Source organism: Cervus elaphus, chromosome 12 (genome assembly GCF_910594005.1).
Source record: "Cervus elaphus chromosome 12, mCerEla1.1, whole genome shotgun sequence".
In the NCBI taxonomy this organism is placed as follows: Eukaryota; Metazoa; Chordata; class Mammalia; order Artiodactyla; family Cervidae; genus Cervus; species Cervus elaphus.
The window spans coordinates 29,196,884-29,213,474 of NC_057826.1; the positions used below are offsets into that span (position 1 = coordinate 29,196,884).

The 16,591-nt window shown below is 36.5% G+C and overlaps 1 protein-coding gene across 7 annotated transcripts in view; it reads right to left on the bottom strand.

Moving 5' to 3' along the window:
• Positions 1–16,591, bottom strand: part of MNAT1 (MNAT1 component of CDK activating kinase) — a 199,053-nt gene that overhangs the window by 145,804 nt on the left and 36,658 nt on the right. For all 7 annotated transcript variants that reach the window (XR_006344084.1, XR_006344085.1, XM_043920671.1 and 4 more), the window contains exons 2-3: positions 10,306–10,458; positions 8,254–8,327 (exon numbers count right to left, since the gene is read on the bottom strand). Coding sequence is in view for 5 of the 7 variants with exons in the window: in XM_043920671.1 (XP_043776606.1) it covers positions 8,254–8,327; positions 10,306–10,458 (227 nt within the window). In the remaining 2 variants the exon portion in view is untranslated. The remainder of the gene's footprint in view (positions 1–8,253; positions 8,328–10,305; positions 10,459–16,591) is intronic.

Here is a 16,591-nt window from a genome sequence, read left to right on the forward strand (position 1 = left end):
TCTTCTCCCACTCTTCTACTACTAATCAGCACTCCATATTCTAGACTCAGGCTATTAACTAGTCTCTGAGACTATCAAGTACTTTCATGGGCTCTGGGAGTTAGGAAAATCTATGTTCAAAGTCTGGTTACATTATATATTAGCAATGTGATCTCCAGAACAACAGTTACACTCTCTGTGCCTCCTCTCCATATGCAAAATAGATTAAAATACCTGTCCCAAGTGTTGTGAAAACTATGCTATTGATTAACACAGAGAGCTCCAATACAGATATCACAAACATCTAACTAATTATCCTTGAAAGAATGAATAAGACACAAAATAAACAGCTACTGAAACAAGGTTTTAAAAGGAAATTAAAAAAAAAACAACTTTTATTTATACCATAGCAATCAGAACAATGACACTTAAGTAAGTGGTGGGAGTCACACCCTAACAAAACTTAAAAGGGTTGAACCTGGTCTTTCCCTCATTTCCATACTCTCCACCCAACAAAACAGTAAAAAAAATAATGCCAGTTCTCCCACTGTTATTTTCTTTTTTTTTTTTTAATTTTTTTATTAGTTGGAGGCTAATTACTTCACAACATTTCAGTGGGTTTTGTCATACATTGATATGAATCAGCCATAGATTTACACGTATTCCCCATCCCGATCCCCCCTCCCTCCTCCCTCTCCACCCGATTCCTCTGGGTCTTCCCAGTGTACCAGGCCCGAGCACTTGTCTCATGCATCCCACCTGGGCTGGGGATCTGTTTCACCATAGATAGTATACATGCTGTTCTTTTGAAACATCCCACCCTCAACTTCTCCCACAGAGTTCAAAAGTCTGTTCTGTATTTCTGTGTCTCTTTTTCTGTTTTGCATATAGGGTTATCGTTACCATCTTTCTAAATTCCATATATATGTGTTAGTATGCTGTAATGTTCTTTATCTTTCTGGCTTACTTCACTCTGTATAAGGGGCTCCAGTTTCATCCATCTCATTAGGACTGGTTCAAATGAATTCTTTTTGACGGCTGAGTAATATTCCATGGTGTATATGTACCACAGCTTCCTTATCCATTCCTCTGCTGATGGGCATCTAGGTTGCTTCCATGTCCTGGCTATTATAAACAGTGCTGCGATGAACATTGGGGTGCACGTGTCTCTTTCAGATCTGGTTTCCTCAGTGTGTATGCCCAGAAGTGGGATTGCTGGGTCATATGGCAGTTCTATTTCCAGTTTTTTAAGGAATCTCCACACTGTTTTCCATAGTGGCTGTACTAGTTTGCATTCCCACCAACAGTGTAAGAGGGTTCCCTTTTCTCCACACCCTCTCCAGCATTTATTGCTTGTAGACTTTTGGATAGCAGCCATCCTGACTGGTGTGTAATGGTACCTCATTGTGGTTTTGATTTGCATTTCTCTAATAATGAGTGATGTTGAGCACCTTTTCATGTGTTTGTTAGCCATCTGTATGTCTTCTTTGGAGAAATGTCTGTTTAGTTCTTTGGCCCATTCTTTGATTGGGTCATTTATTTTTCTGGAATTGAGCTACAGGAGTTGCTTGTATATTTTTGAGATTAATCCTTTGTCTGTTTCTTCATTTGCTATTATTTTCTCCCAATCTGACGGCTGTCTTTTCACCTTACTTATAGTTTCCTTTGTAGTGCAAAAGCTTTTAAGTTTCATTAGATCCCATTTGTTTAGTTTTGCTTTTATTTCCAATATTCTGGGAGGTGGGTCATAGAGGATCTTGCTGTGATTTATGTCGGAGAGTGTTTTGCCTATGTTCTCCTCTAGGAGTTTTATAGTTTCTGGTCTGACATTTAGATCTTTAATCCATTTTGAGTTTATTTTTGTGTATGGTGTTAGAAAGTGTTCTAGTTTCATTCTTTTACAAGTGGTTGACCAGTTTTCCCAGCACCACTTGTTAAAGAGGTTGTCTTTTTTCCATTGTATATCCTTGCCTCCTTTGTCAAAGATAAGGTGTCCATAGGTTCGTGGATTTATCTCTGGGCTTTCTATTCTGTTCCATTGGTCTATATTTCTGTCTTTGTGCCAGTACCACACTGTCTTGATGACTGTGGCTTTGTAGTAGAGTCTGAAGTCAGGCAGGTTGATTCCTCCAGTTCCATTCTTCTTTCTCAAGATTACTTTGGCTATTCAAGGTTTTTTGTATTTCCATACAAATTGTGAAATTCTTTGGTCTAGTTCTGTGAAAAATACCGTTGGTAGCTTGATAGGGATTGCATTGAATCTATAGATTGCTTTGGGTAGAATAGCCATTTTGAGAATACTGATTCTTCCAATCCATGAACACGGTATGTTTCTCCATCTGTTTGTGTCCTCTTTGATTTCTTTCATCAGTGTTTTATAGTTTTCTATGTATAGGTCTTTTGTTTCTTTAGGTAGATATACTCCTAAGTATTTTATTCTTTTTGTTGCAACTGCTCAAGGTCAGAATACTGCAATTCATCCTAGTCTACTCTTTCTTAACTCACTTCTTCCATGAAATTATTCACTCAAATATTCTAGCTCTAAAACGTCCCTTTTAACTATCTCTGTTACTACCTACTCTAAGTCTGTTCTTCCCTGGTGGTTAGACGCTAAGTTCTGTTCAGTTCAGTTTAGTCTCTCCGTCGTGTCCAACTCTCTGCGACCCCATGGACTGCAGCACACCAGGCCTCCCTGTCCATCACCAACTCCCAGAGCTTACTCAAACTCATGTCCACTGTTACAATGATGCCAACCAATCATCTCATCCTCTGTCGTTCCCTTCCCCTCTCGCCTTCAATCTTTCCCAGCATCAGGGTCTTTACCAATGAGTGTGTTCTTTGCATCAGGTGACTGAGAGATTCTGCTTGAGCAAAAGTCCTTTCTTTGAAAACTCTGGATTGATCTCCTTTAAGATGGACTTGTTGAAACTCCTTGCAATCCAAGGGACCGTCAATTCCAAGAAGTCCAAGAGTCTTCTCCAACAGCACAGTTCAAAACCATCAATTCTTCGGTGCTTAGCTTTCTTTATAGTTCAACTCTCACATCCATACATGACTACTGGAAAAACCATAGCTTTGACTAGATGGACCTTTGTTAGCAAAGTAATGTCTCTGCTTTTTAATATGCTGTCTAGGTTTGTCATAACTTTACTGCCAAGGAGCAAGTGTCTTTTAATTTCATGGCTGCAGTTGCCACCTGCAGAGATTTTGGAGCCCAAGAAAATAAAGTTTGTCACTGTTTCCACTGTTTCCTCATCTATTTGTCATGAGGTGATGGGACCGGCTGCCATGATCTTAGTTTTCTGAATGCTGAGCTTTAAGCCAACGTTGTCACTCTCCTCTTTCACTTTCATCAAGAGGCTCTTTAGTTCTTCTTCACTTTATGGCATAAGGGTGGTGTCATCTGCATATCTGAGGTTATTGATATTTCTCCCAGCAATCATGATCCCAGCTTTTCTCATGATGTACTTTGCATATAAGTTAAACAAGCAGGGTGACAATATATAGCCTTGACGTACTCCTTTTATCTGGGACTAGTCTGTTGTTCCATGTCCAGTGCTGTTGCTTCCTGACCTGCACACAGATTTCTCAAGAGGCAGGTCAGGTGGTCTGATATTCTCATTTCCTTCAGAATTTTCCACAGCTTCTTATGATCCACACAGTTAAAGGCTTTGCACTGTCAATAAAGCAAAAATAGATGTTTTTCTGGAACTCCTTTGCTTTTTCGATGATCCAGAGGATGATGGCAATTTGATCTCTGGTTCCTTTGCCTTTTCTTTTTTTTTTTCCCCCTCTGCCTTTTCTAAAACCAGCTTGAACATCTGGAAGTTCACAGTTCAGGTACTATTGAAGCCTGACTTGGAGAATTTTGAGCATTGCTTTACTAGCGTGTGAGATGAGTGCAGTTGTGCAGTAGTTTGAGCATTCTTTGGCACTGCCTTTCTTTGGGACTAGAATGAAAACTGACCTTTTCCAATCCTGTGGCCACTGCTGAGTTTTCCAAATTTGCTGGCATATTGAGTGCAGCACTTTCACAGCATCATCCTTGAGGATCTGAAATAGCTCAACTGGAATTCCATCACCTCCACTAGCTTTATTCATAATGATGCTTCCTAAGGTCCAATTGACTACATTCTAGGATGTCTAGTCTAGGTGAGTGATCACACCATTGTGGTTATCTGGGCCATGAAGATCTTTTTTGTATAGTTCTTCTGTGTATTCCTGCCACCTCTTCTTAATATCTTCTGCTTCTGTTAGGTCCATACCATTTCTGTCCTTTATTGAGTCCATCTTTGCATGAAAATTCCCTTAGTATCTCTAATTTTCTTGAAGAGATCTCTAGTCTTTCCCATTCTATTTTTTTTCCTCTATTTCTTTGCACTGATTACTGAGGAAGGCTTTCTTATCTCTCCTCGCTATTCTTTGGAACTCCGCATTTAAATGGGTATATCTTTCCTTTTCTCCTTTGCTTTTCCCTTCTTTTCACAGCTATTTGTAAGGCCTCCTCACACAGCCATTTTGCTTTTTTGCATTTCTTTTTCTTGGGGATCGTCTTGATCCCTGTCTCCTGTACAATGTCACAAATCTCCGTCCATAGTTCATCAGGCACTCTATCAGATCTAGCCCCTTAAACGTATTTATCATTTCCACTGTATATTTGTACGAGATATGATTCAGGTCATACCTGAATGGTCTAGTGGTTTTCCCTACTTTTCTTCAATTTAAGGTTGAATTTGTCAATAAAGAATTCATGATCTGAGCCACAGTCAGTCAGCTCCCGGTCTTATTTTTGCTGACTGTATACAGCTTCTCCATCTTTGGCTGCAAAAAATATAATCAATCTGATTTCAGTATTGACCATCTGGTGACGTCCACGTGTAGTCTTCTCTTGTGGTACTGATGTACACATGGACGTCACCAGATGGTCAATACCGAAACCTACTCTAAGCACTCACCCAAATTGTTGCTACTGCCCCTAAAAATGGTTTTCCAGCCTCAAGTTATCTCCTGTCAGTATTTCACATCAGTACCACAATATTCAGGTTTCCCTTGTGGCTCAGCTGGTAAAAAATCTGCCTGCAATTTGGAACACTTGGGTTCAATCCCTGGGTTGGGAAGATTCCCTGAAGAAGGGAAAGGCCTCCCACTCCAGTATTCTGGCCTAGAGAATTCCCTGAACTGTATATTCCATGGGGTTGCAAAGAGTCGGACGTGACCTAGTGACTTTCACTTTCAGTTTTCACTTTCACCACAATATTCTGCTGTCTCTCTACCAGCCACGGAATAAAATTTTAACCCTTACAGTCTAGCTTACAAAACCCTCATTAACCCAGGTCCAGTCTGTTTTTCAAGCCTCATTTTAGTCACTCCCCTGGTTCTATCTACCTGTAAAAGATTAACACTTGCTACATTATCCAACATGCTCAACATGTATTTCTGTGACTTTGTCTTTGCTACAAACATTCTTCCATCCTCTTTCTACATGATAAACTATTCATCTTTTAAGATTGTGTGTTCACTGGTTCAAACTGTACCTCTACTTCCTATTGCTGAATTGTATTGCTATCTATATTCCTGAAATACTTTATAAAAAAATGCCCATGCTACCTTCACATTAAATTATAATTTCATAATTATCTCCCCCTTTAGAATATGAACTTATTGAACACAAAGATCATACAGTCTCAGCAAGTAAATAATTCACAGAGAACAGTATTTGCTGAATTGAGCTGAAGTTCAGAAAATAAACTATGAGTCCATGAAGCTAGGTCCCAAACTTCATCAATATTTTCAAATGCAAAAGAACTGCTCTTTGTCCAACATGATCAGGATCAGTAGTGGATTACTTAAAAAAGTCTGTCAAAGAGGTGAAACATATAACACACTCCTTGAACACCTTATTTTAACTTAAAGCATATGTGCTAAGTGTACAGTCATTGTCTAATGTAAAAAACACACAGTTTTTAATGGGAATTCTGCTTCCTTCTTGTATAAACCCTAAGTGTTATCTATATTGTTCAGTTCCCATTTTTTTTAAAGTGGACCAAGGACTTCAGAAATAGAATCCTTCTAAAGTTCTGTAATTTTTCCAGTCTTACAAACTACTTAAATTAATTACAATTAAAAAGTACAACTGGCATAAGAAGGTTTGATTACCTATGCAATCCACTTTATAAATAACTGAACTGGTGAGAGAAGTACAGGTATACTTAAAGACATCTTTTAATGGACAGGACACATTATGCATTGGTTACGCTTCAATAATCAGTCAGTTCATGTTATAGAAGGACTGGGAAATATCAGTTACCCCAATAAGTCAACTAAGCAGTATTCGGTTAAGAGAGTGTCAACATATTGCAACTAAAGATAGTTCTTCATGAATATACATATTAGCAGAATCACTTTCAAATTAAATGTTCTGGGCTAGTTTCCTTATCCAGTAAAGAAAAAAATGACTGTATTGTAAGCCCTAATATTCAGACTTGCTCTTACCTGTCACTCCTACCTCCCACTTCTGGACATGATTTTACCTACGGGCCCTCAGGTGGTTCGTATCTTCAAACTAATTAATGTCACAGCAAAAAAACCAAAAATGTAGTTTTCAAAATCATGGCTCAACCAAAATCTTGTTCCAAAATCAAGATCCCATCTTCCCCTCCTTCTTGGTCTATAAGTTTCTTTTATTTATCTTACCTGACTGCTTGGATTTGTGACCATGTATTCAACTTGCTCTGTGACACCTATAATCTTCTCTCCCTTCACTGCCTGACTAGACTTTTGACTAGTCACATTACCTTAAGAAGAAATGTAAGCTGAGTGTCTTACTGCTTGTTGTCCAACTGCCTCTCCTAAACCAAATATCTAAGTATAGCCAGATTTCTACATACCTGCACACTTGCCCATTTTTGCAGATTTGTTTTCAGTTCATCTTCTCAGTCTATATCCTAACTTTTCTACTTTACCTTAGCACTCCCAAATCTATCACCTTTTCAGCTAAAATCTATAGCCATTCAGGGTTGCTAAGATTACATACAAAGTACAATGAATACAATTACAATAAAAAAGCAATGGTTCCAAGGCACTAAAAGATACCAGGAAAAAGGCTAAATTATGTTCTGTATGTGCTACTCACTATGATATAATAAAGTTAGGTATTTTAGAAAAGTTTTAATAACAGTCGAAATAAAAGATTTTGAGTTTTCCTCAGTTAATACAGAAATGAAAAGAATTAGAATACTCTATTCCTCTGAAATTCGAATTGTCTAAAAAATTTACCATATAGAAATATTTTACAGAATAATAAATTTTATTATAATTCTATTTTAAGAAATAATGTGAGTATAACTTGGCTCTCAGGTTTGAGAAAAGAATAAAAACATAATTATTTAATTCTCTTGGTCTTGTTCTAATTTTCATAGTCTGTAACTTCTATATTATTTCCAAACCTAGATTAAGTAATAATAATTATGGCAAGTTTAATTGATGTTTAGCAATTTCAAACTTTGTAACATCTCTAAAATCTCATTTAAGAAAACAGAAACAGGAGGGACATATGTATACTTATGGCTGATGCATGTTGATGTATGGCAGAAACCAACACAATACTGTAAAACAATTATCCTTCAATTAAAAATAAATAAATTTTTAAATTAAAAAAACAGAAACAATGTTTCCTTTTGATGAAAGCTTCTTTTAGACTAATCACAAGAGAAAGAATAAGCACTAAGATTACTCTACCTTCTGATTCTACAGTAATGCTGAATAACAGAATGTCACTTCAACATTCAGTTACTTCATAGTATTTTCAAATTACTGCATGCACAGAATCATAAATGATGAATAAACAACTTATGGCTTTAATCACCATGGATACAGTTAATGGAAATTCTATTTTTAAAAACTGAGTATATTTCTCATTTATTCTAATACATTATTAACATACAGATAATATATATACATAAAACCTTTCTTTCCAGCTATAAAGTAGTAGTACCTCTATTCATCATATTTTTCCTAAGACAAAATGTTTATTACTTAAGTATGTCCTTTAGGTACAATGGAAAGTAATTAGGTAAACATCAACTACCACAACAAAATCTGTCAGAGACTTTTTTTTTTTTTTTTTTTTTTAAATTGAAACAACGTATTTATTAAGCAGCCTTATTGTAGTCATCATTTTATTGTCAGAGACTTTTATATGAGATATTCTCTTAGGCATCTAAAAGATAAAAGCATACAGGCTAGCACATCAAAGTACAAGCATTAAATACATACCAATTTCTTCTACTTCTTCCAGGAAATCATTATATTCTCTTAGACTAGGAAAGTCTTCTTCCCTTTTATTGTATCTTGAAGAAGAAAAAAATGAACATATTACATATCACTTGCTTTTAATATTATCTAACTGGTTTGTTCTTACCTAATTCATACATGATAAATAAAAAAGAACTGCTTATGGTGTAAAACAGTTTTCTTGACACCAGGTTTGTAACTAGACCAAGAATGTTGCTTTTAAATTCTTTTGACTACAGAGAAGGAGTAGAATGAAGAGAATGGTACAATATGTAAAGTCCTAAGACAAGAAAAAATAAAGAAATTAGAACACTGAAGAAATGGGAAATGAGCTTAAACAAGGTCTATCATTGGAATATTTGGTTTTTTATATTGTTTACTTTTAATAAATAGATTCACTAATTTCCAGAAAGAGGACACCTTCCTATTTTTCATGACTGTTATAATCTAAAGAATGCTAGATAAATAAAACTTATAAACAATGTGGAACTTTTCTGGTGGCCCAACAGTTAAGACTCTGCACTCACAATGCAGGAGGCACAGACTTGATCCCTAGTTAGGGAACTAAGATCTCACATGGCAAAAAAGAAAGGGAAAAAATCTATAAATAATGTAATGTGCCTGTGAAAAATTAGAAAATCAGAGGGCTTAATGACAAAAGATAAGAATCTAAGAGAACCTACCTATGGCTGATTTATGTTGATATATGGCAGAAACCAACACAACATTATAAAGCAACTATCCTCCAGTTATAAATAAATAAATTAAAAAAAAAGAATCTAAGAGAGACTCTCTCCCAGAAGTAATCCAAAAAATAAAAGAGCAGTTTGGATTATTGATAAAGTGTCCAGGAAGATGCAGCTAAAAAACTGGTGAACAAAGTTGAAATGTAGACCACCTAGATACATAGATATTAATTCTAACCATAACCTAAAAAGTAATAAGGTGGCTTAAAGCAAAAGGAGAGATAAAATAAAATTCAAAACTATTAACAAAAAGTAAAAAATTAAATCATAAGAGGAAAAAGAACACTAGAAATATTTATGTACCCATACACACACACAGAGATATATCAAAATAAACTGCAGCTAACTCTAATTTTCTCTAATAGCTTTCAGTAACAAATGTTACCTCCTCAGGCCTTACCTAACATCACTGACTCACAATATTCAGTCCCTAACTTCACAGCATTTTTCCCAACTTATAATCACATATTTGTTTTGTTTGCCTATTTTAATGCTATCCAAGCTACTACACTGTAAGCATTACAAGAGCAAGGCACATAGCTGTTACACTCATTTCATGCGCGTGCGTGCGTGTGTGTGTGTGTGTGTGTGTGTGCGCATGCACGCACGGTCAGTCACTCAATCATGCCCGACTCTTTGCAACTCCAAGGACTGTAGCCTGTCAGGCTCCTCTGTCCATGGAATTTTCCAGGCAAGAATACTGGAGTGAGTTTCCAGGGGCTCTTCCCAACCCAGGGATCATCCGAGCCCAGGTCTCTTATGTCTCCTGTACTGGCAGGCAGATTCTTTACCGCTACACCACCTAGGAAGCCATTTCATACTCAAGGTCTAATATGTATAACACTGTTTGCACAGAGTAGGTTCTCAATATATATTTACTAATTAAATTAAAGAATAAATAAAGCAAATAAATTGTGAAGCCATGAATTCAGAAGATTTACTCTTTGGGAGTTCCCTGGTGGCCTAGTAGTTAGGACTCTAGGCTTTCACTGCTGTGGCCCAGGTTCATTCCCTGGTCAAGAACTGAAGTTTTGCAAGCCACACAGAGCAGCTAAAAATAAAAAATAATTACTTTTCAATAAAAAAGATTTACCCTTCTCTAACAAAGGTTAGATAATATTACTGAGTTCTCAAAGAACTTAATAAATTTTTAACATTGAACAAATACATAGATCAATTTATACTTACTTGCCAACTGTCCACATTTCTACAAGTAAATAATTACATCAATTATAGAAATAACTGTCAAAATCTTTGTGAAGTGAATCATTCAAGCATTAACACTTACATCTTTAGCACTTTTTTCCGAATCTCAACTTCCTTGTCAACAGTAGGATCTTCAAAGAGCTGTACCCTGAAGTTGCTCTTTCGAAGTGGAGTGCCACACTCAGGACAGTTTCCAGCTCCTCTCACAAAGAGTAAATCCACACAACTTTCACACCTGTAGGGAGAAAAATACAACAGAACTTTTAAGCTAGTATTCAAATCAACAATAAGTCTGTATATAGTTTGCCTTTTTTCGGTTTTGGTGTTTGAGGTTGGGAGAGGAGGCACAGGAAAATTAATCATTACTACCTAAAATTTTTATTAAAAACCTTTAGGAAAAAAGTTCATTTTCATGTAGAGCCTACTTCAGACATAGGTGGTCCACGGTTCACCAGTATAATTTTACAAATGAAAGAAATATACAAATTTTTGAAAACTGATTTAGGATCTAGGAGGATTCAGATAGTGATGGGGAGAAGTCAAAGAGGCATATAAAAGAGCAGTCTAGGATCAAATCCACTCTCAGACCAGTATAACCCTCAGACCTGGCAGGGACCTGCACCTTAGACAACCCTGCATACCATAATCACTAAAATAAAGACCTTTCCCCTGCTTTCAGCCTTATAAGGAAGTTCTTTAAAGTTCAGTAAGCAATTGAGTCAGTGGAAGTTACTCAAAAGGGAGAGAGGTACTGGCTGAAGGAGGCCCCTCAGGCCAGAGGATAAAGAACTGAGACTGACGTTGCATATGTGGACAAAGGAGAAAAATCACCACAGCTTCTGCCCTGAAAAATCTCAGAAAGAGTGGCTACTTATAAAATCTTTAATCAGTTAAAGCTGGCTGCCCTAAATCCACCAAAGTGATTACCCAGGCAAGCCAAGTCTCCCAAATACCTACATCCCTTCTTTCCTCTCTTCTTGGCTAGTACAATTTGGGGAAGAGCTTAGAACTTCTTAGAAGTCTTCAGTTTGAAAAGAAAGGAGTTGGCAAGGTTAACTCTCTGTAGGAGATTCCTGGGGGAACTGACAGTGTTAGTTCATATATTGTTTTAGACGGGTCCAGGCACCATCCAATCATCCCTGCCCAGCCTGAGCAGATCCATCCTACTAATCAGATTAACAAGTGAAAAGCTGACCAGGAGCAAGCAGCCACTTCAGCCAGTGGGCCTTAAAGATACAGGCTCCTGGGAACTCAGGATGCAGTGTTGTAACTAAGGCTGCACTAAAGATGTCGCTTGATTTATAACTTTAAACATTTAAACATACTGGTATGTAGTCCTCTAGCTGAAATACTGACCAACACAGTGTATAAGGGCCACACCAACCCTAATCATTCCTTTCTTAGCATTATTTGAAGCTATTTATTTCTTTATGTGTAACCCCCACTAGAATGGAAGGCAGGAATTTGACCTATCTTTTCTACATCACTATAAATATACATATATAACAGAAGGAAAAAGACAAATTCTAGTAAGGGAAAGGTTGATTTCTTCCAAATATGTAGTTCACTAATGGAAAGAATGATACAGAGAAATAAGAATATTTAAGGTTGGTTATTAGTAAAACACTAACATTGACCTTGGCATGTCTGTATATTAAAATGGGGGCAGGGAGAGAATCATCGAAAAAGACAGGCAAAAACTCCCTAAGAGGGAGAACAGAGATCACAGTCATCTTTATTCAAGATCAACAAGACCCCAGAAAATTCACTTGGGATTGGGAAAATTGGGAGTGGTACATTTCTCCTAATCTTTGTGGTTGGAGCAAATTAAATCCAACTAGAGAAGCTGAAACTGAGCAGCTTTAGAGTGCAGGCCCTATACACACCCTAATTTTGTCTTGAACCATTGTTATGAAACCCTTCATCAAATCCTCTGGGATTGGGACACATGGCTTTTTAAGGTAGGAGTTCATGTATCTCCGTTTGCCTGGCAAAGTAATAAAGCTACCCTTTTTTACTTCAAAGAAAAAGAAAAGAAAATGAGCACACTATATAACTACACTGATTAAAGATGTTTATAGGCAAGAAGCTACCTGAAATACTCAAAATCATTGACCTATTATACAGAATCCAATATTCCATACAGTATTTGAAGGTCTTGGAGAGTAGACCCATTCAATAATTCAGTTAACAAGGTAATAAAAACACTTCAGTATTTCTGAAAGTCATATTGTAATTCAGACATATTATTTGTTACCATAGTTAGTTCTACATCTCCAATTCTAAATCTACATCATAAGGATTCTAATCTAAATCATAAGGATTTCAATAGCATTAAAGATATTTTAAATAACCTACTTCCCATACAACTTTTCCCTTTCTGATTTTAATTGTTAAAAGAACAAATAATTTTTTTTTAAGTTCAAATATAGAAGTATGTAGAGAAAAAACTCAAAGTGCTACTTCCTTCTGTTCTACATTTTACTTCCTACATGTGACATACAACTATAAAGTTCGGCGTTTATGTGGCCAGATATTTTTCTACATATTTACAAAATACGTATGTTCAAATTACATACATGAAAACGAATCTTATAAAAAAAAACAGAAGAAAACATTCCTAATTGCTAGTTCACTTCATCTGGCAACACAGCAACCAAAAGACAGTTATGTGGGCAATCTTTTGCCTCCAAGAGTGCTAGGAATTTTTTCAAACAAAATCTTATATTCTGCAGAACATAGGAAAATTTGCTGAAAAAGCCTAAATCCTTAGTTATTACCCATTCCCAAAGATGTTTTTATGGTTTTCTTTTGTTTTTTAAAAACCAGAATGGTTCCTGCCCTCTTTCCTCTCTGAACAACTTATTTTTAGATTCTTTTTTCTATCAAGAATATTTAACCACTTCTATTCCTCTGTCAAGATTTTCAATCAACTTGTTTCTTTACTTTTTCAAGAGCAAACAAGTCAATTAAAAATCCTGACAAAGATTAGATACAAAAAACCTATAGCTAACATCGTACTTAATGCTGAGAAACTAAAACTTTTCCAACTAAAATCAAGTACAAAGCAAGACTATATCCTCTCATTACTCCTTTTCAACATGACACTAGAAGTCTATGCTAATGTAGTAAGACAAGAAAAGGAAATAATGGACAGATAGATTGGAAAAAAAAAACACAGAGCTCTCTTTGCATACAGATGACATGATTGTCTATACAGAAAATCCAAAAGAATTCCAAAAAAACCCTCTTAGAACTAATAATCTATTATAATTATAGCAAAGTTACAGAATACAATAAACAAAAGTTTATTGCTTTCCTATATGTCCCAGTAATGAATAAGTGCAACCTGAAGTTAAAAACAGTATCATTTATGTTCCAGTTCCACTTCAGTGGCTCAATCGTGTCCAACTCTTTGCGACCCCAGGAACCACAGCGCGCCAGGCCTCCCTGTCCATCACCAACTCCCTAAGTCTACCCAAACCCATGTCCATTGAGTCGGTGATGCCATCCAACCAGCTCATCCTCTGTCGTCCCCTTCTCCTCCTGTCCTCAATCTTTCCTAGCATCAGGGTCTTTTCAAATGAGTCAGCTCTTCGCATCAGGTGGCCAAAGTACTGGAGTTTCAGCTTCAACATCAGTCCTTCCAGTGAACACCCAGGACTGATCTCCTTTAGGATGGATTGGTTCAATCTCCTTTAGTCCAAGGGACTCTCAAGAGCCTTCTTTCTCCAATACCACAGTTCAAAAGCATCAATTCTTCAGCACTCAGCTTTTTTTATAGTCCAACTCTCACATCCATACGTGACTACTGGAAAAACCATAGCCTTGACTAGACAGACATTAGTTGACAAAGTAATGTGTCTGCTTTTTAATATTCTGTCTTGGTTGGTCATAACTTTTCTTCCAAGGAGCAAGCATCTTTTAATTTCATGGCTACAGTCACCATCTGCAGTGATTTTGGAGCCCAGAAAAATAAAGTCTGTCACTGTTTCCATTGTTTCCCCATCTATTTGCCATGAAGTGATGGGACCAGATGCCATGATCTTCGTTTTTTGAATGCTGAATTTTTTTAAGCCAACGTTTTCACTCTCCTCTTCCACTTTCATCAAGAGGCTCTTTAGTTCCTCTTCACTTTCTGCCATAAGTGTGGAATCATCTGCCTATCTAAGGTTATTGATACTTCTCCCAGCAATCTTGATTCCAACTTGTGCTTCACCCAGCCAGCATTTCTCATGATGTACTCTGCACATAGTTAAATAAACAGGGTAACAATATACAACTTTGACGTACTCCTTTCCTGATTTGGAACCAGTCTGTTGTTCCATGTCCAGTTCTAACTGTTGCTTCCTGATCTGCATACAGATTTCTCAGGAGGCAGGGAAGGTGGTCTGGTATTCCCATCTCTTTCAGAATTTTCCACAGTTTGTTGTGATCCACACAGTCAAAGGCTTTGGCAATAGTCAATAAAGCAGAAGCAGAAGTTTTTCTGGAACTCTCTGGCTTTTTCAATGATTCAACAGATGTTGGCAATTTCATCTCTGGTTCCTTTGCCTTTTCTAAATCCAGCTTGAACATATGGAAGTTCATGGTTCACGTACTATTGAAGCCTGACTTGGAGAATTTTGAACATTACTTTGCTAGTATGTGAGATGACAGCAATTGTGCAGTTGTCTGAATATTCTTTGGCATTGCCTTTCTTTGGGATTGGAATGAAAACTGAACTTTTCCAGTCCTGTGGCCACTGCTGAGTTTTTCAAATTTGCTGGCATATTGAGTGCAGCACTTGCACAGCGTCCTCTTTGAGGATTTGAAATAGCTCAACTGGAATTCCATCACCTCCACCAGCTTTGTTCACAGTGATGCTTCCTAAGGCCCACTTGACTTCGCATTCCAGGATGTCTGGCTCTAGGTGAGTGATCACACCATCATAGTTCCCTGGGTCATGAAGATACTTTTTGTACAGTCTTCTGTGTATCCTTGCCACCTCTTCTTAATGTTTTCTGCTTTTAGGTCCATACCATTTCTGTCCTTTATTGTGCCCATCTTTGCATGAAATGTTCCCTTGGTATCTCTAATTTTCTTGAAGAGATCTCTAGTCTTTCCCATTCTATTGTTTTCCTCTAGTTCTTTGCATTGATCACTGAGGAAGGCTTTCTTATCTCTCCTTGCTATTCTCTGGAACTCTGCATTCAAAATTTAGTCATTTTAAATATCCAATAAACACTAAGGAAAATCAATTAATAAAATAATAGACAAGCTTAAGACTTGTTACCGAAATTGCTTTAAAACCTATGTCTTCAATTGCCTTAACCATAAAAGCAATACTAATCCATAAATTAACTTTCTTCCACAAATGTTACTCAAAAATGAGAAGAAATATGTGAATCCACTGTGAAAAAGTACTTATATCTCCTCTAAGATCATGCCATGGAAATTTTTTTATTCTAGAATGCATTTCCTTAAATGACAAATCTCATATTTACCACATAAAGTTAGTTTTCTTACCAAAGAAAACTCTAAGTCTAGAATACACTTCTTCAAAAAGATAAAGTATCACTGACCACACAAAAATTATTTTAAGTGATGTACTAAAGACACGATGATATGATTAAACTCCACTTTGGCAATCATAAGACTTAGGTTGCCATCCAAGCTCTGTCTCTCACAATATGACGAACTTTGAGGAAGTCAAATTGTTTTATATCTAAGGTTTTTCCCAGTTTGATAATTCTAAATACCTTGGAGTGTTACACAAATTGTTAATTTTTTTCCAAAGAGAAATAAATGTGTTTTCTCTATATATAACTGATGTTTATCAGTTTAAATTTTACATTATTGTTGTTCTTCAGTCACTTAAGTCATGTCCGACTCTGTGACCCATGAAGCTCCCCCCCAAGCTCCTCTGTCCATGGGATTTCCCAGGCAAGAATACTGGAGTAGTGTTTCCTTCTCCATTAAATTTTCCATATCACCTATGGTTACAAACTTTATATATAGTACAGACGTTTCCTTAATACTTTAATTCCATCAAGAATATTATAACCATGGGAATTCCCTGATGGTCCAGTGGTTAGGACTCCATGCTTACACTGCCAAGGGCCCAGGTCAAGAAACTAAGATCCCACAAACCACAAACATAACAAAGGGGAAAAAAAAGAATATTATAAGCTATAATATTATATTTAGGAATGTGATATAGAAGATTCTATGACAAAGGGAATTAGCAATACAAGGTATAAGAAGACACAGATTCCCCAGGATCTCTTCAAAAGTTTATATAATTATGTATAATTTAATATATACTATAAACTCTAAAAGTTTATAGCAATTCTGTTCCAAAAATATATATTTTCAGCATTTGAAAA